The sequence below is a fragment of the Pelodiscus sinensis genome, chromosome 17 (genome assembly GCF_052426305.1).
Source record: "Pelodiscus sinensis isolate ZL-2025 chromosome 17, ASM5242630v1, whole genome shotgun sequence".
In the NCBI taxonomy this organism is placed as follows: Eukaryota; Metazoa; Chordata; order Testudines; family Trionychidae; genus Pelodiscus; species Pelodiscus sinensis.
Window position 1 is genome coordinate 14,374,500 of NC_143068.1, and position 13,463 is coordinate 14,387,962.

Sequence of the window (13,463 nt, forward strand, 5' to 3'; positions counted from 1 at the left end):
CAGAAAAATATATGCTGGACTATAGAAATCCAAAGACTATAAAATTCAAGGTATATAAAGTTAAAGAATGCTTTTCTGGCTAAGCAAATTTTCATGCAATGGGATATACTTCCACAAAGTAAGTTAGTAAAACCTGTTTATTTTGTATCTCCAATCACCTGAATGTCCCTACGCATGCAATTCTGTTAAAGTAGATTAATTCAAGGTTCTCAGTAATCTGTCACAGAATAGGATTATACACATTGTAATAATATGCCTCTTAATCTTCACTCTCCTATTCTTTCTAATTAAAAAGTATGCTAACAGAACTGTACCCCTGTTCTGAAATAGGGAATAGAGTTCACAACATTACCTTCTGTGGCTGCTCCTCCTGTGAAAAGGATGAAACCAATGTTTTTAAATTACCAGTGGTCAAACCACAGGTCACAGTCTTGTTAATATTTTTTGTTTTGATAAAAGAAAAGTCACATTTTGACAATGTTCTTTCACTACCAGAATTTTTCTTACAGATGTGCAAGGAAGAGTAAGCAGAGTCGGCCTTCTCCTTTTGCTCAGCAGGCAGAGGAAGGCTTCTGGTTAAACAACACCAAGTTAATTGAGGCTCAGCATTTAATGATGGGAAGGAGCCCTTTGTGCTTAAGATCCTTGCATTTCCCGAGAGACAAGTCACGCTGACTTGGGACAGTGCAGGGAGTTCCTTATGTTGACTACCGAGGGCGTGGCAATAAAGTGTTCCAAAAGAATGGCAAAAATAATTGGACTTGTCCTTTGAGCACACAGAATACTGTAAATCCTGCAAGCCTGGTGAAATGTCTTTAAGAATGCTGGAAGAGCTACCATCTGTGTCCCATCCCATGATTTTCTGTTCAGTGTCCCCACTAGAAGTTGCCCCTTTGCCTGATGAGGATGTCATTATTAAAGAGTTATTTTCTGAGTGAAGGTGGCGTAATACCTTATTCTCTCCTTTGATGTCTGACGATATGAAAAAGCCACCTGTACACATAGAAGAAAAGCGTACTTTCTTTCCTGTAGTTTGTGCAGAGCAAACAGTTGTACTTATCCACTTTTTGTCTGCTTGCATTTGACTACTTAAGTTATCTTTATCCTCAGTGTCTTTCCAGGCGTCTTTCGTTATCTCCTTATGCCTGCAGCTTTGGTTCTGAAAGATGTCACCTGTCTTTGTTGAGATGTTAATTATTGTTGAGTTGATTGGTGAACAAGGTAACAGAGCCTTCCAGTTTGTATGTACACCCCAGCTTAGTCCTACTGCTCTGGTCTGGTGTCTCAGTTCAAACTCTAAAGGGGACAAAAACACATCACTAGAATCAGTGCTGACTGACCTGCTGTTGATAGTGTAGGAAGCTTTGGTTAGCGGAACTGGTAGAGAAATAACAGGCATGCTCTCCGGCCCTGGTCTCATTAAAAGTGGCAAGTCTGTAGTATTCTCTTCTTGTGGTAATTTGAGGATGTATTTTGGAGAAAATGCACTTTTTTTTAGAGGGGAAGTTACCAGACCAAACTCCAAATTTTGAATAGTGGAAGACATGCCAACATCATCACCACTGTGAAGTGACACTCTTGCTCCAACTGTCACAGGACATGTTTTGGCTTCTGTAGCTGTCACCTTATCTAAGGCAGAAGAACTACAATTACCTCTCTCTAACTCAGGCACCAGACATTCAGAAAGTGAAGCCATTGAGACTTTTGCTGATTGTAGAAGAAGGTTAGCAGAGTTGTCATTAGAATATATGGGTCCTATATGGGGTTTCAGTGTTTTCTCATATTCCATGCTTTTAGCACAACCGATCGAGTCATTAAGGTATGAATTTAAATTCTGCTCTCCTTTGAGTGACTGTTGAACTAAAGCTGCGGAGGCAGCATTTACACTGTTACAGTCCGTTAATTTCACTGTTTCACCTACTGCATTATTTTCGCTACAGGGCCTGGGACTTAATTTTAGAGCTGGATTATTGCTGCTATTCAGCTCTTCAACTTTCAGTTTTTTTCTCTCTGATGGTAGCTTTTGGAATACCTGAGTGGATTCACCAGTGCTGCTGTTGTGCACTCTTAAGGGCATCTGTGCATGTTGAGAAGTTTCTTTACTACTGTGGTTTTCTCTGTCACTTTTTAAAATATTTTCACACTCTGATACAGGGGTATTGGATTCTCTCCCAGGACATGACTCTTCAAATTGATTATTATGCATTTGCAGACTATCAGCATGCAGCATGTTAGTGTTTAATTGACTAGCTCTCTGCTTAAGTTGAAACCTCATCTCATGACTGCTTAAAGCTAATAATGTATTTTTGCCACCTATATATTTATCAGAACTATGTTTGTTACTGCAGTCATGTTTTGGGGAAGTTTTGCTTATTACACTTATTTCAGCATTTACTGAATGTGCTGTTTCCATTAATTCTGTAAATCTTCCTGCTTTCTCCTCTGAGGAAACACTGTGCAGTATCTGATTACCAATGGGACAGTTTTTTGATTCCACAGTGTTTAATTCTGTGGCACAAATGGTTGAAGGGGAGGAAAGATTCCCACTTAAAGAGCTCCTGACATCTTTTGGCTGAGGAACCCCATCACCACTAGCTGCTTCCTTTGAATCAGGGGTGAAGTCTATATTGTCTGTGTCCTTTTTCCCACTTTGATTCAGTTTTTTGGAGGTTTGACTGCTTTTCATTTTTTGGTAGATTTTCTTGAATGTTTCATCACCATACATCTGCCATTTTTCCTGAGAGAACATTTTAAATTTCCTTTGAGTTGATTTCTTAGATTTAGCATTCACTACTTCTCCTCCAGCTTCAGGCTTTTTAGTGTCTTTTGTCTCCTCAGAGGTAGAATAATAAGAGACTGTGTTACTTAGTGGCAAATCATCCACTGCTGTTTGTCTGACAAGTGCACGAGGATGGCTGTTAGGAAAATCCACTGAACTTGTAGCAAGGTTGTTGCTATGCAATAAACTAGAAGAACCTGTATTCAGGGGCTGCCTCGTGAGAGATGGCACTTTTGAGCTACCCACTCTGTCATGTGCCATTCTTGTGCTCTCTACAAATGGCAAAGAATTGCTTCTTGTGACAGGCACACAGTCTATTGTTGTTGAGAATTGCGTGGGGACTGAATGAAAAAACAATGGCTTGGATTTTTCTATGGGTGTAAAGGTAGATTTTGCTGAGCAAAGGGCAAGATTCTTCTTCCTGTTTACATCAAGAGATTTGATGTCAAAATGGAAGGAATCTTTGTATGTGTAAGGCATTGGCAGATCAATACTGCCCTGCTTGGAAAGCACTGTTTTTCGGGGTCTAACATTGTCTAATTGGGTATCATCCACCACAGCTTTGTTATGAGAGATCAGTTTTGAGATATGCTCTTCCAGCTTCTTTTTCTCTAGCATCAAGGCTGTTGCTTTCTCAGCTGATTCTGGTTTTGCACTACTTCCTGCCGTGCACCTTAAGCCACTGAAGGCAGTTTCTTTTTCTAGCTCTGTACTTTGTTCACAAAGACTATGCAGGGGGCTGGAGGTCAATATTTGTTGTTCTGTACTATCAGAGCGTGACAGGTACCCAGAATCAGTGCTCTCGCACTTCTTTAGCTTATAGTCAGATGGTTTACAGTCCCATTGCCTATCTGAATAAGTTGCTTGCTGCCTCTGCAACTGAATATGTTTATTTGTTGTTGAGAATCTTTGCTCCTGCATTTTTCTTCTCTGATGTAGACTTTCTGCCAAAATTACTGGAGAAGATAGGTTTGGAGTGTCTTGTACTGGTTCTCTTTCAGTGACACCCTGACTTGTGTCTGGCCAGTTGGAATCACCAATTGTTATCCTCTGACTTTCTGATGTAAGCGATAAAGTATTGAGTGGTGGTAGTAAAATAATGGATGAAAAATTCTTAGTGTCCACTGCGGTACTCATCTCTGAACTGATTTCTTTATTCCCTGACCTCTGCTTTTCACAGATATTGTCTCGTTTTGCACCCTGATGTGACATGATGTCTGTTGCCTTCTCGTTCTCCTCTAATATGCCACTGTTGTCAGACTCTGAGGGAAGCCTGGTATTGTTGACATGTGTTTGGGTTCTTCTGTGTTTATATAAATTGCTTTGAGTTTTAAATGCAATACCACAAGTGGTGCAGGGAAAGGGCCTTTCCCCTGTGTGTGAGCGAATATGTTTTTCAAGGACACTTGGCTTCAGGCAGTCTCGTCCACAGTGTTTACAGATGTACTTCCCAGCATTTTTTGATTTTCCTGGGCTTCCAACAAGTACATTTTGACAGGAACTTGATGGTAAAACTGGCGAACTAACTATGTTTAATGTCAAAGTTTGCCCTGTTTGTTTCGGAACAATTGACTGATGCTGATCTATCCTCTCTGAATGCAGAAGTTGGTTTAGGATTAAAGGCATGTTGCTGTTGTCTAGATTTATGCTACTTCCATCAGGGACTAACTGGTTGTTTGATTGATAGCATCCTTGCTGGACAGGATGATACAGTGGTATTGTAAGGGCTTTCAGGTATATTGTCTGAGGCAAGGCTTGTTCCTGCTGAAGAAGCACTGGACTCTGTCTGATATTTGATGAACCTTGTACAGCCTGAAGAGATGAGACTTTACCAGATTGATCAGCTAGTGTGACTGTGGAATGGGGTTGCCTCTGTGCTTCCATTTCAGGGGTCGTATGTTATCCAGTTCAGTTATCTATGGAAAACACATATAACATATAGTTATGTTATGTAAAACCTTAATTTTCTTCAGCTGGTTATTACTAGAATATGCAAAAGTTAATTATATTTCTATAAGGTCTTTCATACTGAAAGTATAACATCTTTTTATATAAACTTTACATGTAGAGGAATCATTTTACTCACCACTAAAATAGTATCAGCTCTGGCTTGTTAGATGAAGTTAATAAAGCATAAGAACCTTACATGAAAGTATAGTAATGCAAAGGAGATTACTGCTAATGACTCCTCTTAAAATCTGTTCTGAAGTGGTACTCAGATATTAAAAATCTTAGTCTTCAAACTGACATGAAAGCACTTTTATAATATTGGAAATGGTATAGGATAGTGCCTATAGTACAGTAATACAGAATTACTTTGAATTCGTTTATTTCTTTAACCAAATTACTTTACAGAGGAGCAGCTTTCAGTGCTCCCAAAGATTCATGATTAAGTTATTCTCGCTGAATAATCTGTTTAATAAAATAGTTAAACTTTCCAGGCCAAGTTTTCATCAGCACACTCTTGTGTCCATTTGATTTACACATATACACCTGCTAACATCATTTACATTTTATAACTAATTAAATTAATGCAGTAACTAAAGAAGGATACATATTTGCCCTGTTTAAAATACAACACATGCCTACAGACCCTTCGACAAGAGGAAGTGTAGCTTGTTATTTAGAATAGCAGATTAAGAATCAGAAATTCTGTATTGTATTCCCCACTCATCTGTTCTTTTGTGCTGAGACTTAACAACTCTGGACCTGATCTGGTACCCACTGAAGTCAGCAATATGTTTTCCATTGATTTTAATGGTTATTCTATCAGAACCTTAGTGCCTAGGTTTTCTCATTTGTAAAATGGATTTAAGAATTAATTACTCACAAATGTCACATAGATGTTGAGAATTAAAAAATGTTGAGATTTTTCAGATGAAAGATGCTATAAAACTGATACATTTATTAGATACATCATTCTCAATATAGTTTAAATAAATAAGCTCTAATTTATTAACATTGTATGCCATGTTAGTTCTGCTTTTTGAAACTAGTCTGGAAGCCACTGAAGTTTGAAAAAAAAAAATATCCAGAGTTTAATGTAGTGCTTTAACAAGAACTGTGAGTCACAATCCCATGTCTAATGCCCCTATTGTTTCAGAAAGTTCATATTCAACTCTTGTTACAGTCAATTTCCTCTTTAATTATAACAAGTCTCTGTTTCTAATGTTACCATTCCTAAAAAAGAGCTGGTGTCCAGATCTACTCTCCAGTGTGAGACAATACAAAGTAATGGCTGCATTACAGTTTAATCCACTTTTGCTATTTTTAACTACAGCTGATGCAGACAGGCACAATTACAAGACAATCTGCACAGTTATTACAGACTCATTGCTACAAACATTGAGTGTTATGCATGGCCATATAAAATGATTTTGTTTAAGTGAGTCTGAAGATGCTGCTGGAATTAAACAAGAAATGAAAATATGAAAACAAAGTGAAACTGTAGATTTAAAAGGTACATTTTTACTATCCAGATATACATACATAAAAGATAGCACAGATGTTAAATGTCACAATGTTGGAGGCAAAAAATGGAGATCGCTTACAAAGTTATCTTTGTGTTCAGTGAATTTTCATCTAATTAGAGGCACCATGATGGCATGTTGCCTTGCATTTAGATATAGATATATAGATAGTAAGGACCCTACCAAATTCACAGCCATGAAAAATATATCACAGACCATGAAATTCTGTCTTTTGTGTGCTTTTCCCTATATAGAGGTTTCATGGTGGTGACCTGCATTTCTCAAATTGGGGGTCCTAATTCAAAAGAGAGTTACAAGAGAGTCAAAAGGTTATTTTAGAGGGGCAGCTGGATAGTGGTGGCTGTTGGCTGAGCACCCAGCTTTGAAGGCATCACCCCACCAGCAACAGCACAGAAGTAAAAATGGCAATACTGTACCATAGCATCCTTACTTCTGTGCTGCTGCTGGCAGGAGTACAAATTATGTAGATGCATTTTGCACACTTAAAAAGGATGCCACCCTTTTTGTAAACGTGTTCCAATATATTTGTTTTAGTTTTGGGTCAAGATTTAATTATAAGGTCAGAGCAATTTTTATTCTCACAAACCTGATTTGGCTAGCCTTGATGCTTGATTCTGTTCCCTCCTCCCCTTCCTAAAAGTAAAAATAAATTGAGAAGCCATGAAAATAAGTTACTTTAAAATTACCCTTAGGAAAGGCAGAAATAACAGGCTAACAGCCACATAATCTCTCTTAATTGGAGCCTGACTGAACAGAGAAAACCCTGTGAAAATTCATTCAAATTGTGATTCATCCATGTTCACAACTCTTTTGTGTTTAGTTTTTCAGAATATTCAACTACTTAGGTCTACTGGTGCAAATAGTCACAAAAAGCCTATTTTTGAATAACAGTCAGCAGTGAAATTTCAAATGTGCACTGTATTGGCTTCTCACATAATTCACTATTGTTGTTTCTGCTACCTGACTGGATGATCACGGTAGCTAATCATGAATGAATTAGAATATAACAAATTGAATTTTGAATCTATGCCACGTGACTTGTGTAGCTAACCCCTATAGCATGCATTGCAGACAGTCACAACCAGGTGAGCTGACAGAATCTCAAGGCCCCTGGACAAGGTGGGGGAGGCTAACTCCATGTTCCTGGAAGGGGCAGAATCTTGGGTGGAAGGGGTAGGGCTGGGGGAGCTAACCCTCAGTGCTGCCTGGACCATGCTGCTCCCCCCATTAAGCACCATACGGAGCATGCTGCCCACAGCTCTACAGTGTCACCCAGCACTCTGGTGGCTATTTTAAAGGCCCTGAATTGTGGCTACCACTGCTGCAGCAGTAGCAGTGGCACCTAAGTCCCTTTGAATTGCTGAGCTCCAGGGCAGTTGCCTGCCCCTCCCTCTATGCCTCTATCACTGGGCTTCTTTGTAAGATTTACTCTCCAAAGAAATTTGTGAATAATGTTAAATAATTATTATTAGAGGATTTTGCAATTTACAGATAATTCATGATTAGGAAAATGGAGTGCTTATGAACTAAGTTGGTCTGAATTATTCACTCAACTGCAGTTGGAATAGCTGATAAACCAAAGATCCAAAAGTGGTGTAGCCACTTTGTTGACTCAGAAAGCTAGCACAGGACTCAATTGAGCTAATAGATCACGTGAACAAATGGGGAAGTTGTGGGACTAGCCCTGTACAAACAATCCGGTGGAACTAGTCTCAGTTGACAAAAATGCTAGGGCTACTTGCTCAATCATAATGACATCCTTGGTGAAATTCCTAGACTGTAGACTAGGAATAAGAGTTAAGGCAACAAATTAAAAGTAGGAGTTCTGAGGTAACACACAAAAAAATTGAAAGAGCCTCTAGAGCACAAACAGCAACAAAGCCAGGTGTAGCTCATGAAACAAACTGTATTTCTCTACTTGAGCAAAGAGGAACCAGTCAATCTGCTTCAGTGCCATAGCATATACACATTACTTCCCTTACTCCTGCATTACCTTGGCTCCACTGGTTTGCAAATTGAGAAGTAGGTACAAATAAAGAGTGGAATAAAAGCCCCACAGCAACTTCTCTTTCCTTTGCCCATCTGGGAGGCTGTACTGATGAGGGAGGGAGTCTTATTTCCTTTTTCACACTTGCCCAGTCATGTAAGTCTGGGCCATAATCTGACTCAAAGTAGACACATATCTGATAATGAACATGGTACATGAGTTTGTCTTCCTGTATTATGTACCTCTATTTAAAGTAGTTCTATGGCCTGTATGATCACAGTGGTTCGTTCTGGCCTTGGAATCTGTGAAAACCCTACATTTGACATGAGACAACCCAGAATTCTCTGACCTCCTCTGCCTTTTCACGTCTTTCCCATGGCCAATACTTTTCATAGAATCATAGAATACTAGAACTGGAAGGAACCTCTAGAGGTCCAGTTCCCTGCCTCATGGCAGGACCAAGTACCATCTCCCCAAGCACCATTTCCACCATCTCTGACAGCTGTCAGGCATGAATTTCCCTTTTCCATGTTAGAAGTTTATAAGGAGCAATCATTCTGTGCTATGTATCCAACTCCACTGCAATATGAGGTAACAAAGCAACAGATGCAAAAGTGAACCAATGTGAAAAGAAAAGAAGAAGGAGCTGAGCTGAGCAGGCACATTTTCAGCTCAGCTTCCAGAGCTCTCTTGCAGGTTGCTGTGCTAAGCACCAGGAGTTGTTGGCTGGGGGCAAGATCCCTCATCAGTCCAAGACTGCCCCAGCTCTGAGGCCTCCAGGGCATCATTTTTGGAGGACAGAAGAGGGCTCAAGCCCCCACTACCCCTGAGACTTGTACCTGGACACTGTCTGCTTGCTTTTCCATCACTCAGGAAGTGAGAGGAATGCACACAGAATACTGCATTTCTTTCCCTCTTGGCTGGGGAAGGGAGAGGGCAGAGGAGTAAGTGTCCCATGCTGTGTGCTTTTCTCTCGCTCCCTGACAGTGATGGGAAGGGAAACAGTTTCTGGGTATGAAACTTGGGGGGAGGGGCTTCAGCACCCCTGCCCTCTCTAAATAGCATCCTTGCCTCCTGAATTTCTCTTATGCACACAAACCCATATGCCCTGCCTGGCTCCTGCCTTAAGCACCTCCAGCTCTGACTCCTGCATCCCCCACACTCCAAATCTGCCCTGAGCCTCTCCTCACCCTTACATCCCACCCACAGCACCCTGCTCTGAGACCCACCACAAGCCTCTGCCCTGACTCTTATACCATTTCATAGAGCTGAAAGGGACCTTGAGAGGTCATTGAGTTCAGTCTCCTGCCCTCACAGCAGGACCAACTACCATCCCTGACAGATTTGCCCCAGATCCCTAAATGGCCCCCTCAAGGATGGAACTCACAACTCTGGGTTTAAGCAGGCCAATGCTCAAACCACTGAGCTATCCCTCCCTCCATATTCCAACCCCCTGTCTTGAGTCCCCCCACACACCAGAACTCCCTGCTCTGAACCCCTTGCACTCCAGTCCACTTTTAAATTTCTTATAAGTATTGTTGTATTGCAGCCCTCCCCAAAACCCCTGTCCTGAGTCCCCTGGGAGGGGAGCATGAAATGACAATTTCTCTACGATATTTAAGTTACTTTCACCTCTGCAAAGCAAAAGTACATTCCAAGTAAGCCTGCCTTCTATAAAAATGACCCATCAGGGTATCATAATGCACTGTCATTTCAGACAAATTTCATGATTATTTGAGATGTATCAAAATATTTATTAAAAACATATTTACTCTGCAATACTCATCTGCACTGTAGAATAGCAACTTATATGTTAATGTGCAAAATAATGGGATAATAAGAACATAAGAACAGCCGTACTGGGTCAGACCAAAGATCCATCTAGTCCAGTAGCCTGTCTGTTAACAGTGGCCAGCACCAGGTGCCCCAGAGGGGTAGACCAAAGACAATGATCAAGCGATTTGTCTCCTGCCATCCTTCTCCAGCCTATGACATACAGAGGCCAGGGACACCATTTCTATCCCCTGGCTAATAGCCTTTTATGGACCTAACCTCCATGAAATTATCTAGCTTCTCTTTAAACTCTGTTATAGTTCTAGCCTTCACAGCCTCTTCTGGCAAGCAGTTCCACAGGTTGACTATAAGCTGTGTGAAGAAGAACTTTCTTTTATTAGTTTTAAACCTGCTACCCATTAACTTCATTTGGTGTCCTCTAGTTCTTCTGTTATGGGAACTAATAAATAACTTTTCTTTATTCACCCTCTCCACACCACTCATGATTTTATATACCTCTATCATATCCCCCATCAGTCTCCTCTTTCTGAATAGATTCACATGTCTAGTAGTTCAATTTTCATGCAGCAATATGCCTGTAATAATAATTTTGCGGGTAGGTAGATGATATGATAAACCCAGAAATGCCATTTAATAGATAAATTAAATGGATACCTCATAAGATAGATAATCAGATTACATTTTCAGAATAATGTCTGTGTGACTAACTTGCACACAGTTACCATGAAAAGTTTGTGGAGGGCATGTTCCTGAGAAAAGCCTCAATACTTTGCAGTGTAATATAAAGGAAAAGTCAGACATCTTCCTGTTTCATTTTATAAGCATTAATCATAAACTATATGGTCAAAGGATAATTTTGGGGAAAGTTTTATGTAATGCTAAATCTTTGAATTAAATGGCACCCACATTCAGCTTAACTGGTGCATTTATAGTTGGTAAACAACATTATTTCTATTCAAAGGTGGCAGTTCTTTGTTTTCTATACCTACTGATGTTATCTTTCTTCCTAAGAGATGCCCTGTGTTGCTTACATTTTAGTATGGTGAATAAGATTGCACTTTTCATGTCTTTAAAGTATAAAGATACTTCTGCTGGGAAACGTCACAATATTCTTTTGCACATACGTTATGCTGCTGCAACAATAGTTTATCACAGGGGTTCTCAAATTGGGGGTTGGAACACCCAAGTGGGTTGTAATTTCATTTTAATGGGGTTGCCACGGCTGCTGTTGGCATAAGACCCCAGCAAGATCCACCCAGGTCAGAAGCCCTTGAACTTCAGCTTTGACCCTTCCTGAGGCAGCAGATCTCAGGTGGTGCAACTTAGGTGGGCTCCATCTCCAGTCCCCTCTCCTAGGCTTATATGGTAATATTTGTTGTTAGAAGGGGTTTATGGTGCAATGAAGTTTGAGAACCACTGGTTTATCACACTCTCATTACAGCTCAAGATTAATTCTGGATAGCCTTTATCTAATATAGCAAACCAGTTTTTATATAAAGCATCCAATCCTGCAAAGTACTCAGTGTCCTCAACTCTTATTGACATTAGAGGAAATAGCAAGTACTCGGCACCTCCTAGGGGGCACCTGGTAATTGTAGGACAGGTCCCACAGGGTCAAAACCTGGTCCCATTGAAGCTAATGGAATGGGACTTGTGCAATTGGAAAAAAAGTGACAGCAGGATTTGGCTCATCCTGAAATTTTCCAGACAATTTTTCAACTTTAAAAAGTATTATTTTTATATGGGTATTAAAAGAACTGGTCACTGTAGTTCCATTAAAATACTCTATTTCAGTCACTGGTCCAAATCTTGCTTCAGGTGGCTCCAGATTGGCACCAGTGTAGCAGAGATCAGAATTTAACTCACTGTGTTAACATATCAGTTATATTAAAATATTAGTTTAACACATAAAAATATTGGAAATTTACAGTACTACATTTTCCTATATAAATTACTTCTTTATTATGTCCTGTATATTATATATGCTTGGGGTTCTGAGCATAGCCCCATTGTAATCCTGAATATACAACCAAAAGACTCTTTCTACCCACTGGGTATTTAATGATGCATGCAAACTGTGCTGTAAGGCTGCTATCACATTTTTAAAAATATTGCTAACAGCCCAGCATGCAACCTATTTGGAGTATTTCTTTATATTTCTTTACACAGTATCTCACATACATTTTGTAAAGAGTAATTTTAAAATAAACACCATATGAAGTCCCCTGACTTCCCTACTGGTGGTATCCATAGGCACAAAAAGGGTGATGTGTTGTATCACACAGAAGTAGCTGCTGAGCATTCTATGCATGCATAATGGACTATATTATACTAAACAATGAGAAGTCCTTTGGCACTTTATAGACTAACAGATTTATTGGAGCATAAGCTTTCGTGGGCATAGACCCACTTCGCCAAATGCATCACTACATACCTTTGACTGATAGGATGCCTTTTTAAAAGGCTTCCAGTGATTCCTATTCCATATACAATTCTACAGAGTATAAAAAAGATTAAAATATCCTCTTTTACATAGAAATGAATTTTTTTAACTTACCGTACCTTGCATATAGCTAAGTATGTCACCAAAAGAAGTCTCATTGCTGTCAATACTTGATGCAATCAGGGGGGGGGGGGGGGGAGAGAGAGAGAGAGAGAGAGAGAGAAATGAGGACAGACAGACTTAAACAGATAAGAAGTAGGAAGTAATTTTTTTCTGTATATATTAGTAAGTGTCATAGTAACAACCTTCAGAAAACAGGAAGAGATGAAACAGGAACATGAAACAGTGTTTCAACCTTTTTCTATCATTGTCATTAGTCATCTAACAGCCCATAAACAGAATCAGCAGCCTCGAAATGTAGGTGTATTATAAATTGCATTATTGGTAATATTGTTAAGAGAAAGATATTAATGTGATACAATAGCAGGAGTTTTTCCTTGTATGTGACTAAAACTAATGCTCTTGAAATACTTTTCATACAACTGTAGCAGCTAGTTCTTAAAATTGTACTGAAAACGAATAATGAAAGAAAGAGGATTCTTGTTTAACAAACATTTCACATCTATCCAGTATGAGTATGACTGAAGAGCTTTCGATAGTACAGCAGTTAGGGAAGAAGTGATAATTGGAATGGTACAGGACACATACTTTAGCTATGATGGAAAACTGCAGTTACCACAGGCTGAGAAAAAGAGTCTTTGTCATCTAAAATCAGCTTAGAGTTAGATGCAGGCAAGACAAGTGAAGATATGGTTTTAATTCTCCAGCTCTTGAGTGTGTGAGTTCACTTGATCAGGTCCGACACACAACCACTCAAGTCTCAGAGGGGTATTCATGTCAGTCTATATTGGCAAAAACAAAGAGGAATCCCTTGGCACCTTGAAGACTAACAGATTTATTAGGGCATAA

The 13,463-nt window shown here is 39.6% G+C and overlaps 1 protein-coding gene across 4 annotated transcripts in view; it reads right to left on the reverse strand.

Moving 5' to 3' along the window:
• Positions 1–12,688, reverse strand: part of ZNF831 (zinc finger protein 831) — a 34,729-nt gene extending 22,041 nt beyond the window's left edge. For 2 of the 4 annotated variants that reach the window (XM_075901113.2, XM_075901110.2), the window contains exons 1-2: positions 12,614–12,685; positions 353–4,695 (exon numbers count right to left, since the gene is read on the reverse strand). In XM_075901113.2, the coding sequence (XP_075757228.2) occupies positions 353–4,663 (4,311 nt within the window). In that variant the 5' untranslated portion in view covers positions 4,664–4,695; positions 12,614–12,685. Of the gene's footprint in view, positions 1–352; positions 4,696–6,856; positions 6,904–12,608 lie in introns of all 4 variants that reach the window. The other 2 variants (XM_089769657.1, XM_075901111.2) reach the window with 2 other exon arrangements.
• Positions 12,689–13,463: the final 775 nt, after the last annotated feature.